This window comes from Mustela erminea, chromosome 7 (genome assembly GCF_009829155.1).
Source record: "Mustela erminea isolate mMusErm1 chromosome 7, mMusErm1.Pri, whole genome shotgun sequence".
NCBI classification, from domain to species: domain Eukaryota; kingdom Metazoa; phylum Chordata; class Mammalia; order Carnivora; family Mustelidae; genus Mustela; species Mustela erminea.
In genome coordinates, this window is record NC_045620.1 from 92,635,998 (window position 1) to 92,663,452 (window position 27,455).

Genomic DNA, 27,455 nt, shown 5'->3' on the forward strand with positions numbered 1-27,455 from the left:
AGCTGTAAGAGTGTTTTGCTATTATCCTTAGGCATTTCTCCCTTACACAGTTTTGCTATGACCTTCAGACATTTCTCCCTCAGACATTAAATACTCGAATGATATCCATGGGACAGTGGTAATTTTACAACATACAGGATGTGGGAAGTGAATGGGTGGTTTTGGAGGTGGTATAAATGAAAACGACTTAGTTTTTCTGGACTGTAATGCACTAGATCCAGGCTTCTGGTAGAGTGTGTATCTCCACAGAAGGTAAGGGTGCTAGAAAACATTTGGCAACAGGTTTGCTTTCTCAATTAGGAGGATTTTGAATTATAATTTGGGGGGGGGCAGGGATACAAATGTTTCACCCTGTTATACTTGATGTACAAGGAATTAAAGAGTCACTGAGACAGGAATGGGTATGTAGAGTAGGTATATTCTACATATATAGTGTGCCAGTGTTAATTATAGATCATAATATAGCCATTAACTGAGCTCTTACTGAGTTTCAATGAATCAGCAATTTCCCATACATTGCCATACTTCTCCCTTTCCCTCTCTCTTTGCAACAATAGTCTATGAGTATTTTATTATAACCCTTTTATCAGATAGGGAAACTGAGGTCAGAGAGGTAAGTGTCTTACCTCCATTTGCATAGCTAGTACATGGCAGAAGAACTGCTAGGACCACTGCCTGTGCTCTTTTCTACACTAAACTCCATTATCAGAGGTTAGATGTAAAGTCATTAAAAGACATTCTTATATAAAAGACAAGAAAGTCACTCCATAAAGAGTCCCAAATATTAAATATAGTGATAATACTGAATTGGAAAGTAGATCAAGTACAGAATTACAAAAGAGAGTAACAAGACATCAGGCTCAGGGCTGCTTAGACAAATTTCCTAGAGCTTCATGTATTGCATTAATACTCAAGCTGAGATTTATTAAAGCATCTCTTCATGCCTGGGGACTCCTCATCCAGAGACCCTCATATTTCCCCTTTCATGAGTTGGAATCATAGCTTCTCAAGGTGACAAGAGAGGAGGATTGGGTAGTGGAAGACAGTTCCTCAGTCTGTATTCCATGTCAATGACTTTCTTGGGTGGTCTGCTGGAATTTTTCTGTCTGCAGTATTTTAATATAGTATGTGCTATATGTTCAGACAGCTACTGTGACAGGACTTGGAGTGCTGGGTGGAGGGTAGGCTTCTGCTTTTCTTGACTCAGGAAGGACAAGTAAAACAGAAAGTTCGTTTCCTGTTGCTAGCAGGGGTGTTGGAGAGAAAGCCAGGCTGTTGACAACAACCATAGAAGGGTCCGAAAATAACTGAGTTTCCAGTATTCCTGGAACGACTGGAGGTAAGGTAGAAATGATAACACCTCTCTTGATGAGAAGTTGTTCTCCTGGGATGCAATATCTGTTGGGGACAGAGTGTGGGTCAGGAAACCAGTGGGTTCAGTGGAGTGCGGGTTCAGTGGCTTCCAGTTAAGTGGAGTGTGGAAAATATAAGTATGAATTAGAACACATAGTTACTCTAGAACAGGAAGTTCTGAACCAAATGTTCTATAGTGTAGCAGAACTCTATGATAGGCATATATTTGGCCCAAATTTTCCTTTGCTTCAAGGCATAGCATCATAGGTGTGCTCTGATGTCTGCCTGATGCACTGGGTCTGGTTTTCAGATTTTGGTTGATGTGTGTAGAACAGAGGTACAGTCAAGTCAACCATTATCCACACATTGTAATGAATACCTACTCTGTTAGGCAGCTGGATAGCTGCTGGGAACAGGGATAAAGCATCCCTGTTTTCATGGTGCTTATAAAGTAATCTAGTGGGCAGGTAGGTGTGGGAGAGACCAACAAGTTATAGACAATTGTATGAATAATATGAAAATAGGTAGGAAGGATACTTCATTGAGATTTGAAGGCTTAGTGGAGATGGTACTTGTGCTGAGCCTAAGAGAACAAAGTCATCAGGTTTAGGATGCCAGTCCTATAGCAGATGAAGCTGGACAGAGTAATGGTAATGGGGTAATGTTCAGTTCTGGGCATTAGTTAACCTCAGTGAAGAGGACTATTAACAAATAGGAATAGCTAGTAGAGCCTAAGGAGAATGAAAAATGAAGGAACCAGGAATAGTTAACCAGGGTTAGAGAAGCTTCAGAAGGGATATAATTAAAAGACTGCCACATAGAAGAGGCATTATATTAAAAGGAATAGCACATAATCAGAGGCAGATTTCAGTTCAACAAAAGGAATAACTTTATAATGATTCAAAATGGAATGAGTTTAACAAATGAGACAGGTTGAGTATAATATTTAATCAGAATTCGATATTCTTACAATGGCCCAGTCTAGAAGGTTGTGGGTGTGAATTTTTGTTTGGGTGGAAAATGATCTAAAGAGTCTCTAACATCCTCTCTGGCACAGTAGGACCCTTACATCACTTTTCTGCCTTCAGTGACAGCTTTCCTTAGATGATAGCACTCAAGAGCCACCTTGAGTAGGAATATGTAGGCAGATGTCTAAGGCACAAGAATACAAATTGCATGAGTCTCTAAACTATGAGGGAGTAGAGTAGGAGGACAATGCTAAAAGAAATTGTTTCTAATAGTCTTTCCAAGGCAGAAACAGAATCCCCATTGCTATTTAGGATTCAATGAGAAAACAGATTAGAGAGCATGCAAATATGAGGTATCATTATCAGTTCTACCAACATGAGATCTCTTTTCTAGTTTCCAAGTGACAAACACTAATAAATCATTAAAATTCCCAGTCCAGTGTTCTTGAAGTTAATTAAAAAAATACAAACTCCACATTGTTTTCTCTATGCTTTACTTTTTCTCCTCCTCCTCTGCCTCTTCTTCTCCCTCCTTCTCTTCCTTTTCTTTATTTTACCAGTAAGTCTTTCCCAGATTCCCAAGGACAGTTCTTCCCTCTGTGTCCAAACTTTCTCAGCATGGTATTAATTACATTGGGTTATAATGGCACTCATGAGTTTTATCAATCCCCAAAGTTGAGAGTACAAGGGCAAAGGCAATGTTTTACTGCACCAGCATTTGGCATATGGTAGGTCCTCAGTAATGGATGGATGGATGGACGGATGGATGGATGGATGAGGAGGGGGCCATTCCCCTCACTGCCATCTAATTTTATCCCTCTCTACTATACTCGGTTGGTATGACCTATCACAGCTCACCAATGTTCTCTAATTACCAAATCCACTTTCCTCTGATAAGTTTCAAAAAGTGAAATCCCTGGTATTTTTTGGATTCTAATGACACTATGAATAGAACCAACAAGTCACTTTGCCACTCCACATATCCCAATTCCTCCACTATCCCTTTGCTTCTTTTTTCCCCTCTTATTGCTTGATAGGACATTATCATGAATATTTGGCCTCTTCGCCCCTTCTCTGGAAAAATGTTAGGTAAAAGAGATGTTTTTCACTTTCTTTCTTTCTTTCTTTCTTCCTTTCTTTCTTTCTTTCTTTCTTTCTTTCTTTCTTTCATTCTTTTTTAAAGATTTTATTTATTTATTTGACAGAGAGATATCACAAGTAGGCGGAGAGGCAGGTAGAGAGAGAGGAGGAAGCAAGCTCCCTGCTGAGCAGAGAGCCCAACACGGGCCTCGATCCCAGAACCCTGAGACCATGACCTGAGCTGAAGGCAAAGGCTTAACCCACTGAGCCACCCAGGTGCCCAGATGTTCTTCACTTTGAAACTCCAGTAAGCCATTAGGTTGGAAAACTCCTAAATCTACATTTTCATTCCTGGCTTCTCAGTCTCTAACCACAAATCTCAAGTGGCTTGTTGGGCATTTCCAACTAATTGTTGTATTTTCACAACAAATCCAACAAAACCTGGACCCATCTTCTTCCTACCAATCTCTCCATTCATTCCCTGATTTACTTGTGAACTCACTTCAATGGAGTCAGCCAGTTATTCCCAAACGTTTTGCAACTTTTTACAAAGTTTTTTTGTTTGTTTGTTTGTTTTACTTCCATGATTTTGCCAAACAGTTTCTTTTATCTGGAATGTCACCTTTCTTTATCATCCTCTCTAAAAAATTTTACCTATACCTTGAGAATTACTCTGCATTTTCCTTCAATTGAACCTATATTTCTGCCAGCTTTTGGAAAAACCAAGGTCCTTGACCTTCCAGGACACTGGGAGTACCCATGAGTAATGACAGGATGTGACAAGTACAGTGGGACAGCTCCAGAGAGTAAGAGGGCATTGACTCCCTCCAGGAAAGGTCCTCCAGCGTAACTGACCCATCCAAGATATAACAAGCTCAAGTTCAATTCATGTCAACCCAAGACATTTGATGTTCTGGATTTGAAAAGACAGGGTCAGTTGTGGTGGACACGTTTCTAGTGAATGACCATTTTCAGTGTCACAGAGATGCTTGGTCATGGGTTGTAAGGTTCGTCTAAATATGTGCAAAGGATTCTAAAATCCTTCTGACCTCTCGGTAGTGAAGAACTAATCTGAGATATACAATGGGATCCAAGTCTAACCAACAAGGTGGGGTTCAAGGACAAACTGCAGGTCTCGTGGAGACCTGGAAAGCAGGCTATTTGAACTTGTAGCTGAGTGTGACTGGGAGAGTGGGATAGATACCACAGAACCGTGGGAAGTTTCTGTTACTTATGTATGTCTTTGCTCTTGGATCTTCTTTTACTCTCTCAGAGAGTTTACTCCTTTTGTCTTCACCATTACCTATCTGGGCAACTGTATTTTTGGTCCTTACCATATTTCACATTGTTCAGAGACAATCATAATTTAGATGTCTCCTTTCACTCAAACGTAAGTCTGAGGAGTAAGCAATCCTTTCCTTTCAAATCGCTGAAATTACACCTGCCCCTTCCAGGTGGAAAAGCAGTGTCATCACTCCAGTGCTTTCCGAGCCTCCTGTTGTTGTGTGTTTGTTTCCCAATCAGGCTGCCTTTGCCTCTTCCGTCTCTCTTGTGGAGCTTTGGAACTGGCCTCCCTCCTACCTTTTTAGAGGCTGTTTTGCAGTACTAGAGCCGGCAACCATCATGGGTCCCTGCAAAGGGGAGTTGTCACCTCAGTGTCCTCCAACTCCCAATTTTTTGAAACATCACACGTGCTTTTTAATTATTCTAATAGGGAAAAATTTTTATATTTCATTTTAAATGGGAGAAATTACAGAGTTTCAAAAAGTGAAATCCCTGGTGTTTTTTGGAGTTTAATTAGAGCTAGACCTGCTCTTGTTTAGGTATATTTGTCTCTGCAACCATTTTTTAAAAAGATTTATTTATTTATTTGAAAGAGAGAGAGAGAGAGAACCTGCAAGCAGAGCATCGATGGGCAGAGGGAGAAGGAGAGAATCTCAAGCAGACTCCACACTGAGTTTGGGGCTCCACACAGAGCTCCATCTCGATCTTACGACTCTAAGATCATGACCCGGAAATCACAACTCTGAGATCACGACTGACCAAAATCATGAGTCAGATACTCAACTGAATGAGCCATCCGAATACCCCTGTCTCTGCAACTTTTAATTCTAGGTATCCATTGCCTTCAGTAAATGAGTATTTTTTTGTCAGAAGAAGACCCCTCCCCATCTTGTTCCCCATTCTATGGAAAGATAACAGAAAAGAATTAAATTAGTACTACAATCTACAGTTAAAGGTCTTTTTTCTATGTATACATTTTGGTTCTAGAAGGAAATCTGACACAGTTTACCAAGACAGTTTGACCTAGCAATTCCACATCAAGAAGTTTATTCCAGGGGCACCTGGGTGGCTCAGTGGGTTAAAGCCTCTGCTTTCGGCTCAGGTCATGATCCCAGGGTCCTGGGATCGAGCCCCGCATCAGGCTCTCTGCTGAGCAGAGAGCCTGCTTCCTCCTCTCTCTCTGCCTGCCTCTCCACGTACTTGTGATGTCTGCCTGTCAAATAAATAAATAAAATCTTAAAAAAAAAAAAAAGAAGTTTATTCCAAACAAAGAACAAGGGATGCTCTTGAAGATGTATGTCTAGGATACTTGTAATTATTAAAAATGGAAATAATTTATATTTATAAATAGAGGAATGGTAAAATAAATGAGTATAGCTCTGCAGTATAATGCACCCATTAAAAATCCCATTTTGCAAAGTATTTTATGACATGAAAAATACCCATGATATGATATTAAGGAATAAAACAAAAACCAAAAAGCAGCTATTGAAACTGCTTTATTATGATTTAAAATTCATCCTTAAAAGCATGAGTAACTGTATGTGGCATAAATATCACAGATAGAAAAAGCCAGTATAGAGGCGCCTCGGTGGCTCGGTGGGTTAAAGCCTCTGCCTTCGGCTCAAGTCATGGTCCCAGGGTGGGCCCAGGACCCTGGGATCAGGTCATGATCCTGCTGGGCATCGGGCTCTCTGCTTGGTAGGGAGCCTGCCTCCCCTCTCTCTGTGCCTGCCTCTCTGCCTACTTGTGATTTCTGTTTGTCAAATAAATAAATAAAATCTTAAAATAAATAAATATAAATAGTAAGATTTTAAAAAAAGGAAAAAAGAAAAAGCTAGCTTTCCAGAATTTTAACTGGTTATTTGTCAGTAGCGGGATTGTAGATACTTTTTATGTTTCCTTTACAACTTAATGTATTTTCCAAATGTTCTTCTGGGAAGATGTATTATTTTATTCATTCATTCACTTATTTAATAAATGTGTAGTGACTGTTAGGTGTCAGGCACTCTGCCTTATGTTGAGGAGATAAAGTAAATAAGACAGCGGATTTGTTCTTCACTTTGCTCAGAGTTTACAATTCCTTAAAATTGGGAGAAAAAAGGTTTTTTCCTTAATTCATTTCATTTGACTCAGTAATTCCACTTTTGGGAATCTACCCTAAGGAAATAATCAAGATAACAAAAAAATTATCATATAGAAATGTTTATTAGTGCATTAACCATTAGGCAAAAAAAAATTAGAAACCACATAAATGCCCAACAGTTATTAACAGTAGTTAATAACATGGGAAAACATTATTCATGTTTTCCACTACTATCAACAGGAAAAAAGTACACTGCAAAATTATACAGAATCTGACCTCAATTATGTAGTGTAATTAGTCATAAAAAAGAAATTCGGATGTTAACAAGTGTTATTTTTGCATGGTGAAGTAATAATTGATTTGTACTTTTGTGCCTATATTCTTCATATTTCCCGAGTTTTTGCAATGAACAGGTTTAATATTATAATCAGGAAAACCATGCTGCTTTTGTTTTTAAAGACTTGACTCAGACATTATCTGTTAAAAATTCAAGGAGCATACAAAAAGACAATTTACCATTTCCTTAAAGTTTGCCCTGACTTGGTGAAAAAAGGAGAGAAAACTCATACAGAGAGAGCCCACAGCCCCTTTCCTTTCTAAAACATTCTTGGGAGAGAGTGGATGACCACAAATGCAGTAGAGCTACCCCCATCACAGGGACTGGGGAAATTAATTCACTGTGCTCATGAGGCTGAGCAAGGCAAAATAGAAGGAGCACTTGGAGGACTTGGAGACAGAGCCCTGGAGCCTAATCCCAAACTCTACCTTGAATCTAACCTTGAGCATGATATTGATAATCTCCCTGAGGTGTGTCTGTATATTAGGGACCTGGGGACATTTCTCACTGCTGTCATTTCCTCATTGAGCAGGTGTCATGCAGGGTCAGGGTCCTGCTTTGTCTTGGGTTTGCCTAGAGAGAAAGAACAACGGTGCCTGAGATGTCAGGGTCAAGGCAGCCAAAATCTGGCTCCCTATCTATTCTGGTGTGAAGACTTTGACCCTGACTTCTGACTCTTGCCTTCTAAGTTCAAAGAGAAAGCCCATGGCTGTGGAACATGGCAATTCTGTATAAGCTGAAGCAAGAGGGCTGCCTGCTGGTGCTCCATCAGCTACTGAATGCTCAGGTGTACACGGACTGACAGGGCTCCCTTGAACTCACACAAGGCCCAAGTGCATTTAAAATACCAACTTTCCCTCTAATTTAAAGTTCATCAAGACTGAAATCACAGCAGGTTTCACTGCACCTGTATTCAGTCATATATCATGCTCTGGATTTTCTAAATGTAAGGGTTTGCTGTGCAGTCAAGGAGCAAGTCAGTGCAGAAAGATTTATAGGCATACTTCACTTTCAACAAACTTAATATCTGAAAATTAAAGTACCATAAAAGATAAATTTACAAAAGAATTCATTTCATTACCATTTTGAGTAATTGGTTTACCTTCTACTTCTAAAACGTAAATCGGCTCACCACAACCTGTTTTACACACAACATATCAATCAAGCACATAGAGTTGCATAAAGGAGATGTCTACGGAACTTAGAAATCAGCATTTGGACACCACTGCAAAAGCTGGAAACATTTCTCTGATTGACTACAGAAGGTGAAAAAGACCTCAAATCAAATGATAGATAATCTTTATGCCAAAAGAGTTTAGTAGTTTGGGATTTTTTTTTTTTTTGGAGGGGGGAACATTTCTTCTAGGTCCTTCTTTGGTTTTCTCATAATTCATTGATTTCAGCAAGGCCACTGAAAGAACCCATTTCAGAATCACAGGGGCAGGTGTTTTCAACATACCTTTATATCCCAGGCAAGCATTTAATACTTGTGTACACATAGATATATACATTAGAGATCTATAGCACCCACAAAAATGTCAATGCAGATAAAGCTGTGCTCTAATAATCAATTTTCCATCCTGCCACCTGAGGAGCCATTCATTCCAGAATGCTAGCCCCAGTATTTGAAAATGCCAACATTTTCATTTTCAATCAGCTTTAGAAACCCTTAGTTAGTTGTAGGAAAGAAAGAGCTTTCAATTGCCTTTGCCAAGCACGTTTCTCTGTGGATACAGGCAGGTTAAAAGCATTGACCTTACATGACAAAAGAAATTTAGAAAAGCTCCTGGGTCAGCTCCCTGGGTCCCTATCTGTGGAGTTCCTGAAGAATAGCCTCGCTGCCTCTCATGCCTGAATGAGAGCTCCTAGCAGCATAGACAGAGCCAAATTAGAATCCTGAGTATTTTATGATTCTAATGAAATGCTCTTTACATACGAATAATATTGGAGAGTTGAGGTGGGAGCAGAAAAATCTCTGGATGTCCAGGAAAAAGTGAAAAATGAGAAATTTTGCTTAGACATACTTAAAACTGGAAAGCACCAAGAGGCTTCCCAGCAAAATAGTAGGCTTGCAAGGATTAATGAAGCCCCAGCCAAGGGCTAGCCCCCTGGCCAACACCTGGGATCCCCTTCAGGCCTCCATGGTAAATGAGAGGATGAATATATGGAAAGAAGCAAAGCAGGAGTGGAAAGGAAAGTGTCAAAGAGATGAGCGCAGGAGGGGTGAAGAAAAAAGGACTAAATGAAGGATGAAGGAGGTGTGTGAAGAAAGGGAGACTGGCTATGAACAAAAAGGAGAAAAGGAAAAAGGAAATGGATAAGGAAATGGTGAGATAAGATGAAGTCCCGCATGCACAAACGACTCAGTTAGGTGTCAGGAAAACCCCAGGGTACAGGTGACCAATCACCACCTTGATCCAGGCACAGTGCAACCCGGAAGCTCCCAGCAATGCTATGGTCCTCTATGGACACCTTCTCCCTTCTCCACAAAGGGCAGGCTCACCTGTCGAAGGCCACAGCAGTCATGGAGTAGATGCTGGCGAAGACAGCAGCGATGGGGAAGAAGTTGTGGAACTTGCAGTAGAACAGGCCATAGTACCACTCGTTGTGGACAGCATAGGTGAAGTTCACCACTGTGTTGAACGCGGCCATGGATGCCTCTGCGAAAGCCAGATTCACCAGGAAATAGTTAGTCACTGTCCTCATTCTCTTGTGGGCCAGGATGATCCACATCACCACCACATTGCCCACCACAGAGGTCACCACGATGACCGTGTAGGCAGCTGCCCAAAGGACTATTTGCCAGGCCGGCTGCACGAACTGGTTGGGCTCCGAGGTGTTGGTGGAGATATTTGGGAAGAGGTCTGAGTCTACCTGGAGGACGTTATCCATTCTTCACTAAGTGGTTAAGCCGCCCCGGGGATCGGGGTCGTGCTTAACCAAGCAGGAGGGCTACAGGCTCTTTCTGGGCAGAACTCTTTCCTTGCAAGCAGGAGAGTTGGCGCTCAAAAGATAAATGCTTCTAGATGCGCGGTCTGCCTCTTGTGGTTCCGAATTCCTCCACTTTCAAGCGTCAGGAAGCATTTGAGTTCAGAAATCCGGAGACAGCGTCTCTATTGCGTGGGACTGGAAAAAGGAAAGGAATTCCACGGGTCACGGTTCCGAGAAGCAGGAGACCCCCGCTTATCTGCACCTGCTGCTGCTTGCAACTGCTGTTCCCTCTGCTTGCAGCGGGAAATGCAAAACCCTGTTCTGCAGGAGGACTTGGGAGCGAAGGGGAGAGTGTTCGTCACAGCGCGACCTGAAAAGTTCTGAGTCTATGGCGGGGATTCTGGGGCCCCTGGTCCGTCTGGTGATTTTCTTCCTTTGCTTTTGCTGCGCTGTCGCCGCCGCCGCCGTCGCCTGCAGCTTCGCAGGCGCCTGTCTGGCTCGGGTCCTGCTTGGCTCGGGAGTTAGCAGAACCTCGGCAGGCTGCGCGCGAGGCTTTTATAACCCTCTGCAGAGACGTCACCGCGAAGGGGCAGTACCTGGGCTGCGCACCCGCCAGTCCTGGTGCGCAGCGCCGCAGCTGAACCAGCTGTTGGCAACTGTCTCATTCCACCAACGCAGCCACCTCGCCTTTTGCGGCTACCTGCTGTGGGAATCCTCAAGCCGGGCGCCCCACACACTCCGCGAGGGGGCGCCAGGTGGCCTCGGAGTAACTGAGCCGGACGGCGTCTGCCGGCTGAATGAACCACGGAACCGAAGGATTTGCGAAAGAGCTGTACCGATGATAGACACAGAACTTCCAGCGAGAGCAGCCCGGAGCGCTGCGACAGCTCTGCAAAGGCGCCTGCCTGTGGCTGTGGGAGTCGGGCAAACGTGGGGGCGACGTGCCAGCGCTGCGCTCCGGGCCTCTCTGCAGCCCGAGTGTACCACGGGCTCGCCCTGGCTGCTACCGAGAGGAGGTGACGATGCCCAGTTCCAGGTGTCCGGAAAACTACTTTGCTGAGATCGTGTTTAGGAAATACCCCCAAACACCCAGGTCCTTTCTCTGGGTTGACCGATTCCCCTGGGGAGGCAATGATAGACTCTAAGCTTTGGGGATACCTTCCTCAGGTTCCTCGGTGACTTGGCCCCTAGGTCCATGAAAAGCTCCAGCTGAGCTCTCCAGCTGAGCCCCCTGCGCAGACAGCCGAGACTGGGCTGGGCTCCCTAGGAAGCTTGGTGAGCGCAGCAGCCACCTATCAGCAGTGTGTCGCTCAGACGCGCCTCTCTGGGCCCTCTGCCAGTACCCACTGCGGCCTCGAGTTTACCGCCCGAGGACCTAGGAGCTTCTGCCTCTGCGCCTGGGGGGCCTGCGGGCTACTGCCAGGCTGGGCGGCGTGGGGGGTTCCTTCCCCTACTCTCTCGCGGGTTTGCATAGGGACTGGAGGGCAGTATTGTCCCCCTTTTCTAGCCACCTCCTCCGCCCCCGGCGGACTTCAAGGCCTCGTATGTAAGTCCAAGGCCATTTCAAACCGCGGAGCTGGTGTCGGACGCTGGGAGGAGGTGGGAAATGCTTGTCGGTGGGTGCGAACCGTTTTGGAGAAGCCGAGATGGGCTGAAGTTTGGAGGCTTTCCCGCCCAGAGTGCCCAGGAGATACGGTTCGAACCTTCGGAGGCCATCTATTCCTCTGTCTCCCTCGCGCCCTCCCCTCTTTTCACTGCGGGAACTCAGAACTGTGCGACATGAATAGGAATGGTTACCATAGCCCAGCGCTGAGGCTCGCTGTTGGCGCAAGCCCGCCTTCTCCCGGGAGCTGCGTTTACGCACTAGTCCTGTCTGGTTATGCGCCTCTTAGGGGAGCAAGCAAAACATCTGGCAGGAAACGCTTTAAGGTTTACAAATTTATTGTACCGATTGATGCCAGGCTAAAATCTGCCAGTTCATTTTAGTTTTGTTGAAGCCTGGAATTTCAGCATGAACCTCACCTTGCACTGCCTGGTACTACAGGCACCCCTAAACCTGAAGAGAAAACTCCAGTGATGTCTGGGGGAGCAAAGCACGCACTTATTTAGACAGGTTGCAAAGAAGGAACCTTCTCGAAGGGAAGTCCTCTTCCACCCTGGATGTCTCATAACTGCTTCCAGTAGTGGGTATTAGAGCTCTTTTAAGCTTTTCCATTCTAAAATATGTAAAATGTTATAACACTGCTAATACATAGTGTTTATTTTCCTATTAGAAAATTTGAATTTCTAAGTTGTTTTTTTTTTGGGGGGGGGCTGTATGGATTTTTCCTTTCCATAAATTGTCTATTCACATGTTTTGTCCCTTTTTCTGTTAGACTGCTTTCCAGTCACTTTTTTCTCAGAGTTCTTTGTATATTATAGATATAAACACTGCCTATTATTAATATTTCAAGTATTTCTCTAATGCTATTATTTATCTCTTGAATTAATGTATTTGTCATAAAAACTTAAACAATTTTTTATGTAGTCTGTATTTACTTTAGTAGCACTTGAGTTTTCAAGTCTTGGTTTAAAAAAAGTGTTACAAAATCCTGGCTTTTTTCCATCGTGGGTTTTCTTGGCAGTTCTTTCTTTTCTTCTTTCCTATCTTTTTCCTTCCTGCTTGCCTTCCTTCCTCTTCCTTCTCCTTTTCTTTCTTCCTTTCTCTTTCTCCTATTTCTCTTTTCTCTTTCTTTTCTTTTTTTCTTTCCATCCATCAATTCATCCATCCAACCATCCATCCATCCTACCTTCCTTCCTTTCTTTCCAATAAGGTCTTTAGTTCACCTGCAGTTTGTTATTGTGTATTATATAAATTATTTTTTCATATTAATTAAACCATTATTCATGTCGTAGATTAAATTTACAAATACATGTGATTTAATAGTTATATTCTCCAGTCTTTCCTACTGATCCATTTGTCTATTCCTACAGCAATACCAGGTATATATGTATATATGTATTTGATTAATATCATCTTCTACTTTGCTTAGCCTCCTTGCAATTAGGAAGAGACTAATTTAGCCAATAGGTTGTGAGTGGAAATGATGTGTGTCACTACTAGGCTGAAGCACAGAAGAGTGTGTGTGTGTATGTATGTGTATGAGAGAGAGAGAGAGAAAGAGAGAGACTTCCCCATGGATTCTCTCCACCAAGTCCCAAATGATGCAGCCACAAGAAGACAGGCCTTAATTACCTTGAGTACCCAAGTGACTGTATAAGCTAGGCTGCTGGCCATTTTGGACATGTAGTATAAGTAGGAAATGAATTTTTGTTGTATTAAGGCACTAGGTTTGGGGATTAATTTGTTACTCACCATGTTATAGCTTATCCTGACTAATACAGGAATAAATATTCCGATATCTGGTAAGGCAAGTTCATCTGGATGCTCATTTCATGCTTTTTAAAATCCATTTTTAGACATCACATTTAAATTTTAAATTCAATTTAAAAATTAAACAAAACAAACTGCAGTAGTATTTTAATTAGAACTGTGTGAAACTTACTGAATTTTGACAAAATTGACATTTTTGATATATATTTTTTAATCTAAGAACATGGTATGCCTTTCCATTTATTCAAGTCTTATTTATACCTCTCAAAAAGATTTTATAATTTTGATTAAAATAGATCCAGTCTTTTGGTACATAATTTCCATATATTTTGTAGGTTTTGTTTATATTTTAAATGAAATACTTTTCTTTTTTTATTTTAGATCAAAGAAAACCCATTGTCTTCTGTGTATATGTATTTGTGTTTATGTGTATGAGTGTCTTTCTTTGTATGTATCCTCATCATTTTACTGAATTTTGTATTTATTCTGCTTTTTATTTGCTTTTCTTTGCATTTTCAATCACATCATTAGCATATTTTTGTTTCACTGAATTTCCTTTACCTTCTAGGACAATGTTTAATTAAAATTGGTGATAAGAGGTATTTCTGTATAGTTTCTGAATTTAAATTAAGATGACTTTGAATTTTTACTATTTAGGAGAATATTTGTTGTTAAATTTGCTAAATAGGCTCTTATGTTTAAATAGTTTCCTTCTACTTTATTTTACCTAGAAAATTTTAAACGAATGTCTTATAAATTTCTTTTACTTTTAAATGCGTTTTTCAGGATCTGTTGATATGATTGTGTAATTTTTTTTTCACTAATTTGTTGACATAATGGATTAAATGAATAGATTTCCCAACACTCGACCCAACCTAGCATTCCTGGCACAATATCTGCTTGGGCAAAGGCTATATTATTTCTTTGATATATTGATGGATTCAACTTGCTAATGATTTATTTAACATTTTTACATCCATTTTTCTAAGTGAAACTGATGTAGAGATTTTTTTCCTTTTCTTTTTCATATATTAATATTATGCACCAAAAAGTGAAATGAGAAGCATCTCATCTCTAACTATGGCAAGAAATACTAGTCTTGGTCCCTGAACTACCCAAGAACTAGTGAGAAATGTAAGTCCCTGGGCCATCACAGTACTACTAAATTAGAATCTGCATTTTAGTAAGAACTTAGGTTATTTGTATGCACATTAAAGTTTGAAGGGTTTGGTTTTTTTTTTTTTAAGATTTTTATTTACTTATTTGACAGAGAGAGAGAGAGAGAGACAGTGAGAGAGGGAATACAAGCCGGGGAAATGGGAGAAGGAGAAGCAGGCTTCTCATTGAACAGAGAGCCTCTCGCAGGGCTTGATCCAAGGACCCTGGGATCATGACCTGAGCTGAAAGCAGATGCTTAATGACTGAGCCACTTAAGCACTTTGTAAGGTTTCAGGAGTTTAAAATAGATCCAGTGTTTTCTAAGTTTCTTAATGATAAGAAACTCTTGAGTTGGTTGTTAATAAACATTATCCAGTTCCAAGGAAAACTCTGATTTGGTGAATCTGATTGGGGTTCAGTGGTCTGTGTTTTTACCAAGTACGCTGGGTCAGTTTTCTCTTCAAGCAAGTTTTGAAAATATGTGGACCTTTTACTTTAAACAGCACAAAACCAGATGAGTTCCTTCTTCATCTCAAGGAAATTTTCAGCTAGTATTTTTTTTTTTAATTATTATGTCTTCTCTATTAGCCCTGTCTTCTCCTTTTGAGACTCTCATTATTGTCATGGTAGGTTTTCTAGAACCATCCTCTGGATGTTTACAAACGATTCCTGCTCTCATTCTCAGATCTCAGTATCCAGGCTCTTCTGTTTTGGTACTTTCTCCAAGTTCTGTTGATCTCCCAGCACAGCCCAGCCTGCCTGGTTCTACTTTCTTCTCAGCTTAACTCCCACCAGAGCCCCAGGGCTCATTTATATCCAGCTGCCCTTAAGGCCTGAAGCCACGTGGCTGATAGGAGAGAACATTGGAGTTGCTGGGAAAAGGAACGCAGCTGTGTTCAGGTCCCCATACACTCTGATCTCCTGAAGCCACTGGTGTGGAAACATCACCTTCCCCCTTCAGTGTGGATGTTACTACTATTAGTCACTGGCTTCCTTTCTAAGCCATCCTTTCATAAGACAAACTGGTATACGTTATATCTCTTGGAAATTACACTGTTACTCCTCTGAAGGTAAGAACCATGTTATTCAACTATTGGTTTGCTAGCAGTCCCTTCCCTACATGGCACGATTAATACATATGTATTGGGTTGGATTGAATTGCTTGATAATGGTTGAATTTAGAAAGGTGGTGTCAGACAGGGAGGCCGCACCAGAACAGAATTCATCAAACTGCAAATCTTCCCAAATACAAAAACAACAATAACATTAATAAAAATGACAGGAAGTAAGGGGAGGACGGAGAGGGTATACGGCTCTTCAACAATGCTTTCTGGAACAACTGTTCTCTACCTGCTTTACAGGTAGTCACTATTTGCCTGTGCTTTTAGCTTTAGCTTTCTGAAACACTTTTTTTTTTTTTTTAAAGATTTTTATTTATTTGTTAGAGAGAGAGAGAGAGATACAGAGCGCAAGACAGGCAGACAGAGTGGCAGGCTAGAGGCAGAGGGAGAAGCAGGCTCCCTGCCGAGCAAGGAGCCCGATGTGGGACTCAATCCCAGGACTCTGGGATCATGACCTGAGCCGAAGGCAGCCGCCTAACCAACTGAGCCACCCAGGCGTCCCTGAAACACTTTGTTTTATGTGCGTTTCTATATATACTATAGCATATAGCATAGATTTTGAGTTTCTTTTCATGAGCTAATGTAAAAATCATTTTCCTTTGAGTTAAAATTCATATTTAATGATATGACTGATACATTTGGCTTTAAGTCTGTTATGTTATTTTATGTTATATTCCCGAAGGTATTTTTTTACATTTATGGGCAAATGTATATGGTGTTATATACATGGCCTGTTTGCTTCAAAAAATGATTGTGTTATTTAGAAAGACTTGTGTGGTTTTTTTTCCTAGTAGGTAATTTTATACTCATATCTTTTATAATGCTGTTAGTCTCTTTTTATCATATAGACTTCTGTTATTTGGCTTATCAGCTTCAAATGATATTGTAAATCTTCCACATATTACCCACGTTGTGATATATGAGCCTTTCCCATTCAACTGAGCCAAACAAACCTGCTGTCTTTGCAGGTCAAAAATGCCTGTTGATCAGCATGTCATATGGCTTAATTTGGTAATACTTTTCCCTTTTATTTCTTTTCTCTTCCCATTTTAAAAGATGTGTTATTTCTATTTTGACAAAATATTTTTTCTTTCACATGTATCTTTGTTTTTGTTTTGGTCTTAGACCTGTAATGAAATACATCCAATGGTCATCATCAGCCCTTTTGCTAAAATTTCTGCATCGATCTTTAGGCTGAAAGAAGTTCTTCTGCAGTTAGCTCTTCAGAAAGACCTCATAAGTAGAGCCTTGCATTTTTAAGACTGCTTTCTGTTGCTCTCACACTAGAAGTTTAGTTTCATCATATATTCTTTCACTTTAAAAATAAACACTAAAAACTACACATACTAATTGGCATGTTTTACGGACTTCTATGATTTTATGGACATAAAATTTTGGGGCTTTGCATACCTCTCATTTTGTTTTTTGTTAAGATTTTTAATTTATTTAAGAGAGAGAGAGAGAGAGAGAGAGAGATGGTGCGAGAGAGCTGGGGTGGGGGGAAGAGAGAGAGGTAGAAGCAGACTCCCCAAGGAGCAGTGAGCTCGGTTCTAGGACCTTGGGATCGTGACCTGAGCAGACGCTAACTGACTGAGCCACCCAGGCACCCCATCTCTCAATTCTTAAAGAAAATCACTATTTTCTATTACTGGAGAAAGTTTTCAGATCTGTTAAGTTGTGTAACTACTTAAATATTTCTGTTCTATTACTGGAGAATATTTTAGAGAAAAGTTAAAGACCATTTATATTTGAAATGAAAATGTATATCTATATTTATATTTCAAATAAAATTTCATTGAAATATGAACTGACACAGAAAAGGACACGTATCCTAAGTGCAGAACTCAATAAATCACAGGAAATAAACATATCTGTGTAAACACATCCTAGAGGAAAAAGACTATTACCAGAATGATAGAGACCCTCTCTCAGCCATCTCCAAAGATAACCCTACCTTAGCTTCTAAAAATGCAGATTCAATTTGCATGTTTTTTGAATTTTAAGTTAATGGAATTACGCCTGTAGAGCTTCTTTTACCCCATATTACAATGGTGAGATTCATTTATGTTGTTTGTAACGAGTTCACTCTTTTTTAAAAGTTTATTTAATTTAAAATAAATTAATGAACATTCAGTGTATTATTAGTTTCAGAGGTAGAGTTTAGTGACTCATCAGTTGTATGTAACACCTAGTGCTCATTCCATCAAGTGCCCTCCTCCTTAATTCCCATCATCCAATTATCCCATCTCTCCATCCACTTCCCCTTCAGCAACCCTGTTTGTTTCCTATAGTTAAATCTCTCGTAGTTTCCCTCTCTTATTTCATCTTGTTTTATTTTCTCCTCCCTTCCCCTATGTTCATCTGTTCTGCTTCTTGAATTCCACATATGAGTTCATTCTCATTGCCATATAGCATTCTATTGTTTGAAAATACTAGTGTACTCATTTACTGTTGATGGACACTTGATTGTTTTTTGTATTTCGCAATAAGAACAATGTCACTATTTCTTAAGCACATGTTTACCCAGTTTTGTTGGAAATATGCCCAGGAATACAATTACTGGGTCATGAGTTTGCGTATGCTCAGCTTTAGTAGATATTTACAAACACATAATTCCTTGCGACAATTACAATCCCCATAGCAACACACATAAGTTTTCCAGGTGCTTCACATCCTTGCAAATAAATAGGATTGTCAGTTTTCTTTATCTCTGCCATTCTGATGGGTGGGATATCCCACTTTCATTTTGGTTTGTGTTTTACTGATGAATGAAAGAATGTGGTGGAGCACCTTTTCATATAATTTTTGGAAAGTGTCTATTTTAGTTGTTTGATTTTTTTAATTGGTTTTCTCTTTTATTGATTTGTAAGAGTTCCTTAGATGAAATAGGTCCTTTGTCAGTTATTCTGTAGTTTGCCTTTGTCTTTTGATGGCCAGAAATTCCCATTTTTAATGTATCACCTTTCCCCCCAACTTTACAGTCAATGCTTTTTGTGCTTTAAGAAATCTTTGTTTATCCCAAGATCATGAAGATGTTATGTTATCTTCCATTAACTTGATTCCTTTAACTTTTATATCTATCTCTATAATCTAATTGGAATTGATTAATGTGTATGGTATGAACTAGAGGGTTAAGATTCATGTTCATCTTTATTGATATTCAATTGTCCTACAACAGTTTACTTAAAAGAATGTTCTTTTTCTACTGTCTTCAATGCCACCTCTGCCATAAATCAAGTAATTCTGTATGAGAAGGTCTATTTTTGGAATCTCTATTTTGTTTCATTGGCCTTTTGAATACCCTTGCCCTAGTATTATTACAACTCTATAATAAGCTGTCATATAATCTAGCAGTATAAGTTCTCATTTTTTTTTCTTGAAATAGCCTTAGCTATTCTTAGCCCTTTGTATTTCCATACAAATTTTAGAATTTATCAGTTTTTACCAAAAAGCCAAACTCTGTGGCAATTTAAACTGGGACTGTTTTGAATCTCTAGATTTATTTGGAAAGGGTCTATATCTTTACCATACTTATTTAGATCTTCTTAATGCTTCTCAATTAAGTTTTATAATTTCCAATATGGAGGTCTTACACATCTTAGATGTATTGCTAGATGTTCAATCACTTTGATACTTTGATGCTGTTGTGATAGTTTTTCAAATTTTACTTTCTAAATGTTGCTATATATAGATATACAATTGACCTTTGTATTTTGATTTTATATTTATAACTCTGGTAAATTCACTCAATAATTCTCATGGTTTAAATTTAGATTTCCGGGGCGCCTGGGTGGCTCAGTGGGTTAAGCCGCTGCCTTCGGCTCAGGTCATGATCTCAGAGTCCTGGGATCGAGTCCCGCATCGGGCTCTCTGCTCAGCGGAGAGCCTGCTTCCCTCTCTCTCTCTCTGCCTGCCTCTCCATCTACTTGTGATTTCTCTCTGTCAAATAAATAAATAAAATCTTTAAAAATAAATAAATAAATTTAGATTTCCCTGGAATTTTTTTTTTATTTTACACATTGCCTTTACTTTTTAAAGTTTTTATTTAAATTCTAGTTAGCACATAATGTAATATTAGTTTCAGGAGTAGAATTTAGTGATTCATCACTTACATATAATACCCAGTGCTCAGCTCAACAAGGGCCATCCTTAATACTCACCAGCCATCTAGCCCATCCCCCACATACCTTTCCTTCAGCAATCGTCAGTTTGTTCTCTATAGTTTAGAGTCTCTTATGCTTTGCATCCCTTTCCTTTTTTCCCCTTCCCCATGTTCATTTGTTATGTTTCTTAAATTCCAAATATGAGTGAAATCGTGTGATAGTTGGCTTTCTCTGACATATTTCATTTAGCATAATACACTTTAGCTCCATCCACATCATTGCAAATGGCAAGATTTTATTCTTTTTGATGATTGAGTAATATTCCATTACAAATATATACCACCTCTATTTTATCCATTCTTTAGTCAATGGACTGATAGACATTTGGGCTTTTTCCATAATTTGGCTATTGTTGATAATGTGGCTATAAACATCAGGGTGCATGTGCCTTCAAATCAGTATTTTTGTATCCTTTGGGTAAATACCTAGGAGTGCAATTACTGGATTGTAGGGTAGTACTATTTTTAACTTTCTGAGAAACCTCCATACTGTTTTACACAGTGGCTGCACCAGTTTGCATTCCCACCAACAGTATAAGAGGGTTTCCCTTTTCCCACCTCCTCACCAACATCTGTCATTCCCTGAGTGGTTGATTTTAGTCAGTCTGACAGGTGTGAGTTGGTATCTCATCATGGTTTTGATTTGTGCTTCCCTGATGATGAATGATGTTGAGCATCTTCTCATGTGTCTGTTAGCTATCTGGAGTCTTCTTGTCTTCTTCTTGTTCATGTCTTCTGCTCATTTCTTAACTGGGTAATTTGTTTTTTGGGTGTTGAGTCTGATAAGTTCTTTATAGATTTTGGATATTAACCCTTTATCAGATATATCATTTGCAAATATCTTCTCCCCTTCTGTAGGTTACCTTTTAGTTTTGTTGCTTGTTTCCTTAGATATGCAGAAAATTTTTATCTTGATAATATCCCAATAGTTCATCTTTGCTTTTGTTTCCTTTGACTCCAGAGACTTGTCTAGCAAGAATTTGCTATGGACAATGTCAAAGAGGTTGTTGTTGGTGTTCTCCTCTAGGATTTTAATGGCTTTCTGTTTCACATATAGGTCTTTCATCTATTTTGAATTGATTTTTGTGTATGGTCTAATACAGTGGTCAGTTTCATTCTTCTTCATGTTGCTATACAATACCATTTGTTGAGAGACTATTTTTTTTCCATTGGATATTATTTTCTGCTTTGTTAATGATTAGTTGACCTTATAGTTGTGGGTCCATTTCCGGGTTTTCTACCCTATTCCACAGATCTATGTGTCTGTTTTTGTGCCAGTATCATATTGTCTTGACAACTACAGTTTTGTAATATAGCGTGAAGTCCAGAATTGTGATGTTTCCAGATTTGCTTTTCTTTTTCAAGATTGCTTTGGCTATTGGGGATTTTTTGTGGTTCCGTACAAATTTTAGGATTGTTTGTTTTATCTCTGTGAAAAATGCTAGTCGTATTTTCATAGGGATTTCATTAAATCTGAAGATTTCTTTGGGTAATATAGACATTTTTTAAAGATTTGATTGATTTATTTATTTGACACAGAGAGAGAGAGATTACAAGTAGGCAGAGAAGCAGGCAGAGAGAGGGGGGGAAGCAGGCTCCCCACTGAGCAGAGAGCCTGATGTGGGGCTCAATCCCAAGACCCTGGGATCATGACCTGAGTGGAAGGCAGAGGCTTAACCCACTGAGCCACCCAGGCCCCCCTAGTATAGACATTTTAACAATGTTTTTTTTCTTCCAGTCAATAGGTGTGTCATCTTCAATTTCTTTCACAAGTGTTGTATAGTTTTCAGAGTACAAATCTTTTACCTGTTTGATTAGGTTCATTCTTAGAATCTATGGTTTGGGGAGCAGTTGTAAATGGGACTGATTCCCTGATTTCTCTTTCTGCTGCTTCATTATTGGTGTATAGAAATGTAACAGATTTCTGTACACTGATTTTGTATCCTACAATTTTGCTGAATTCATATATCAGTTCTAGCAATTTTTCAGTAGAATCTTTTGGGTTTTCTCCATAGAGTATCATGTCATTTGTGAAAAGTAAAAGTTTGCCTTCTTCCTTGCTGATTTGGATGTATTTTATTTCTTTTTGTTGTCTGATTACTGAGGCTAGGACCTCCAATACTATGTTAAATGACAATTGCTGGATAAAGTATTTTTGGCTGCATATTTTCCCCACTCAGCATGTTCAATATAGCATGCTATTCTCTTCTGGCCTGCCAAATTTCTGTGGAGAGATCTGCTCCTAACCTTATTTATCTTCCCTTGAAGGTTAGGGATTTGTTTTCCCTTGTTGCTTTCAGGATTCTTTCCTTAGCTCTGTATTTTGCAAATTTTACTACTATATATCTTGATATTGGCCTGTTTTTGTTTATTTTGATGGGAGTTCTCTGTGCCTCCTAGATTAGGATGTTTTGTTGCCTTCCCCCAATTAGGGAAGTTTTCAGCTATAATTTCTTCAAATAAACCTTCTGCCCTTTTCCCTTTCTTATTCTTCTGGGACTCCTATGATACAAATGTTATTACGCTCTGTCGAGTTTCTGAGTTCTCTAAGTCTACATTCATGATCTAATATTTTTCCTTCCCTCTTCTTTTCAACTTCATTGGATTCCTCTGGAATTTCTATCTGTAGAATCACTGGAAGGAATAAAGAGTTTTCATTCTACAAGATTTTGCTTCATATATTTTGATGTGGCTACATTATTAGGTGCATACAGATTTAAGAGATATATATATATATATATATATATATATATATATATACATACATACATACATACATCCCTGGGTGGCTCAGTGGGTTAAAGCCTCTGCCTTTGGCTCAGGTCATGATCTCAGGGTCCTGGGATTGAGCCCCACATCAGGCTCTCTGCTCAGCGAGGAGCCTGCTTCCTCCTCCCTCCTCCTTCCCTTTCTCTCTCTGCCTGCTTCTCTGCCTACTTGTGATCTCTGTTTGTCAAATAAATTTTAAAAATCTTTAAAAATATATATATATATGACTTATATATGTGTGTGTATGTGTGTGTGTGTGTGTGAGAGTGTGTGTGTGTGTGTGTGTATGACTTTACCCTTTTAACCTTATGAAATAGACCTCTTCATCTCCAGAAATATTTCTTACCTTTGAGCCTACTGAAATTGGTGTTGCTACTCCACCTTTATTTTGGTTAGTATTTCCAAAGTATATTTTATTATTTAGTTGCAGAATCTTCATTTCTTTCCTTTATGGTTTCCAGTTCTCTACTACAATTTTCCATCTTGTTATTTAATTTCTTAAACATGTTACCACAATCTCTTTAATGTCCATGGTTGGTAATTACAATATCTGGATATCCTGGGAGTTTGTACTGTCTATTTTCGCCTTGGTTTTTGGCCAATTCTTATATTCCTGCATGCTTAATTATTTTCATTGTATGACAGAAAAGGTGTCTGAAAAATTACAGAGATGTTTTTGGCCATTAGATGATATTATATTCCCCAGGAGAGGAGTTACTTCTGCTCCTGGCATGTGGTTAGAATGATTTTAATCCAATCAGGGCTTGTGCTTTTATGAAGTGATAGTTTAGTCTTTGTGAGGTCTGGTCTATTCTCAGTTCACCACCACTCCTAGGGTAGTGGGGTTTTTTGGGAGTCCACACTGAATCCTTGGACACCTACAAGGACCCTTCCTTCTTTGTGAGCACTGAAGTCCATTTGTATGCATGTGTGTGTGTGTGTGTGTGTGTGTGTGTGCAAATGTTGGGATTTCCTTTTTTTAAAAATATTCTTTTTTTAGTATAATTGATGTACAATGTTATATTAGTTTCAGATGTACAATATAGTGATTTGACAAGTTTATACATTATGTTCATCACAAATATAGCTACCCTCTGTCCTGTTATGTCACTATTACTATATCATTGACTGTATTTCTTATACGGTGACTTTTATTTCTAGGACCTACTCATTTCATAATTGGAAGCCTGTATCTCCCACTCCCTTCACCCATTTTTTGTCTTGTCAACCCCATGAAACTATTAACACCTCTATTCAGTTCCTCAGCCACTTAGACACTGCTTAAGAAAAGGCAAAAGCTTTGAGGAAGAGGGTTCAAAGTGATTGGCAGGAGAGGGAGGCAGCTACTAGGCAGTGAGCAGTGCCTATTTAACAAGTATGGCAGTGTTTCAATTTTTTAAATTAATAGACTTTATATTTTAGAGATGTTTTAGGTCCTTTATTTAAAAAATGAACAGCATGTACAGAAGGTACCCATATACTCCCTCCTACCACCAGTTTTATTAGCCTTAATAGTGCATACCAAATGAATAACTGCCCTGATTTACTGCCAGTCCTCCTGTCTCACAGGAGAGGAGCCCAAAGAAGCTTAAAGTTTTAGGGTCCTGATCTGCTCCCACACTGATGACTCTTGGTTTCTATCTGCCTGACTGAGATGACAAGCTGTCACTAGTAAGCACATACGTAAGGGGTATTTTGTCAGTGCATATCTATGAATAGAATTGATCCCCCATTTTACAGCCAAAATTCTATCCTATAGACAAGGTGTCAAATCACACTGACAGATGCCTGCCCGCAAAACCATTGGCATTTACTCCTTTCATCTTCCTTATATGGTGTTACTGACAATAGTTTAAAAAAAATAAAAAGGAGAGGTTTGTGAGAATCAGCTAATGCCTTCACGGGAGCCTGAACTAAGCAGGACAGCAAAGCATGAAAAGCCCTCAGATTCCTTTTCCTACCAGTCTCCAAAAAGGGAAAACATTTCTGACTTCATTTCCTAACTATTGATCCGCTTGGACCTGTTATCTGTGTCAGATATAAAAGGAATTATGTGGGTTAGTCCCTAAAATCTATAAAGAGCTTATCAAACTCAACACCCCCCCTCCAAAAAACACATAATCCAGTTAAGAAATGGACAGAAGGCATGAATAGACATTTTTCCAAGGAAGACATCCAGATGGCTAACAGACACATGAGAAGATGCTCAACATTACCCATCATCAGCGAAACACAAATCAAAACCATGATGAGATACCAACTCACACCTTTCAGAATGGCTAAAATTAACCACTCAGGAAGTGTTGGTAAGGATGCAGGGAAAGGGGAGCCCTCTTGCACTGTTGGTGGGAATGCAAACTGGTGCAGCCACTGTGTAAAACAGTATGGAGGTTTCTCAGAAAGTTAAAAATAGAACTACCCTGCTATCCAGCAATTGCTCTCATAGCTATTTACCCACAGGATACAAAAATACTGATTTGAAGGAACATACGCACCCCAATGTTTATAGTTGCATTATCAACAATAGCCAAATTAAGGAAAGAGCCCAGATGTCCCTCAACTGATGAATGGATAAAGAAAAGGGAGTGTGTGTGTGTGTGTGTGTGTGTGTGTGTGTAAAATGGAATATTATTCAGTCATTAAAAAGAATGAAATCTTGCATTTACAATGATGGGTGGAGCTAGAGTATATTACGCTAAGTGAAATAAGTCAGAGTAAAATGAATATCGTATGATCTCACTCATACATGGAATTTAAGAAAGAAACAGATGAACAGATGGGAAGGAGAGAAGAGAGAGAGGAAAATAAACCATAGGAGATTCTTAACTATAGAGAACAAACTGAGGGTTGTTTGTTCTTTTTGTGATGAGCACTGCATGTTGTATGTAAGTGATGAATCACTGAATCTACTTCAGAAACCAATATTACACAAGATATTAACTAAGTAAAATTTAAATTAAAAAATTAAATTAAAATTAAAAAATGAAAAGAACTTTATATTATTGAAATATTGCCTCACAAATTTTCTTAGGGTAGAAATTCTATGAAGTTCTTTAATTCTCCCATAGAATTTTACAGAGGCCTTTAACTATCAATCGTAGTTGTGACATGGACAGAGGTAATAGGAGAAATCTTTCCTGGACCAATTCCCACTCTCATCTGGACTACTATATACTTAATATATTTCATAAAGTCTAGATAAAACTGGCATTGGTCAATGATAATTTCAAAGAGGTTTCAACCAGGTGATTTGGGACGTTTGCTTGTCTAATGTCCTTTTATTTGTCTTCAAGCAGTTTTTTTTTAATCTATCACCATCTTCATTAAGCGTTAAAACTGAGAGGGACTCTCGAACTCTTCAGACACCTTCCTAAATGGATAAAAGCTTTATGAATGAAGGCTATTTTTTCCTTATCTTCAAGACCCATCTGCATCTGGTATATCTACTCCAAAAATAGTACCACAGTGAACTGCTTGCTCCTTATCAAATAATCTAGTACATCTTGTACTACAGGGTGCTGTGTAATCATCAACATTAATCACATAATTAAGAATATGGTATTCCATACATAACCAAATGTTTCTTTTTTCTCACAACCGCAATTGAGAAAGCACATGGTCTGTGGGTTTTGGTAATGATCCAGTTAAATACCAGTTCTTTAATATGGTTCCTCAGATCATTAACTGTCAATAGATCTTCCCTTGAATGCTCAAGTCATTTAGTTTTATGGTGTGCAGGTTGACTTGAACACACCTTGTATCACATTCTTGCAGAGAAAATTGTCTTGCTACTGCTCCAAGCACTTTGTTTTCATTTCTCCTTCACATCTCAGAAACTGAAAGGTCATCAAAGTTAAATCTGTCTGAATTCAGATCATGGAATTTTCTAGAACAAAGCATTTTGAGAGCTGTTTTATTTCCTGCTTGCCTCCATGATCTGATATGAAGACTAATGTGATCAATGAAGAACATAACGAAATACCTCATCTGCCACAACCTTTAAAGGCATTAGTGTTTGCTCTAATAAAGGCTTTTTCTCTCCTACTATTTACATGGAATATGAACATATATAACAGTTGGCTGTATAATCTGTTCATTGAATTTCAACCTCACCTAAGATCGGTAATCATTCTTGGTTCACTCAGTAAATATTTGAGTATCAGACTCTACAATGTATACGGTAAATAAGTATGATCCCTGTCATCAACAAGGGAGACAGATAGGCAAAGACAATACAGCATGATAAGTGTGACATTAGAGGAAGCAGGGAGCATATAAAAAGGGGACCTGGCCCAGAGCTGGCAAGTCAGAGCAGGTGTCACAAGGGGAATGACATCTGAGCTATCTAGGCCATGCTACAGTAATAAACAGCCCTCACACCCAAGTGGATTAACCCAATAAAATTTTATTTCTTGCTTTTGCAAGAAGAATTTCCTAGGTCAAAACTATTCACATAGCTGCACCAAGTAAGGAGGTTGAGAAAGGTAGTTATCATGCCCAAAAGGAGAAATGTGAAACAGAATTTCTGAATGCATAGTATTATCTCTGCCAGAACCGATCCTTCTGGTCATCATATATTCATTGTATTCTTCCTTCCACACACAGAATGTACTCCCCAAGGGAGTTAATTCAGTATCTCATCCACTTAGAGCATCAAATCCAAGAGTCCAGGATCTCTGGATAAATCAGGTATGAATGTGGACTTCATTGGTCTAGAGACATATGAACTAAAAAGAGACGAATATCTGTGTTTCCACCCTACACCCAACATATAATCATAAAATAGGATAGGAGGAACCACAGTGACAACTCTCTCATTTGGAAAGGAGTAGA

At 39.3% G+C, this 27,455-nt stretch overlaps 1 protein-coding gene across 4 annotated transcripts in view; it reads right to left on the minus strand.

Moving 5' to 3' along the window:
- The window catches only part of TACR1 (tachykinin receptor 1), a 163,272-nt gene extending 136,768 nt beyond the window's left edge, over positions 1-26,504 (minus strand). The window contains exons 1-2 of one of the 4 annotated variants that reach the window (XM_032352586.1): positions 26,377-26,504; positions 9,612-9,768 (exon numbers count right to left, since the gene is read on the minus strand). In XM_032352586.1, the coding sequence (XP_032208477.1) occupies positions 9,612-9,760 (149 nt within the window). In that variant the 5' untranslated portion in view covers positions 9,761-9,768; positions 26,377-26,504. Of the gene's footprint in view, positions 1-9,611; positions 10,571-26,376 lie in introns of those variants that run through there. The other 3 variants (XM_032352585.1, XM_032352584.1, XM_032352583.1) reach the window with 3 other exon arrangements.
- Positions 26,505-27,455: the final 951 nt, after the last annotated feature.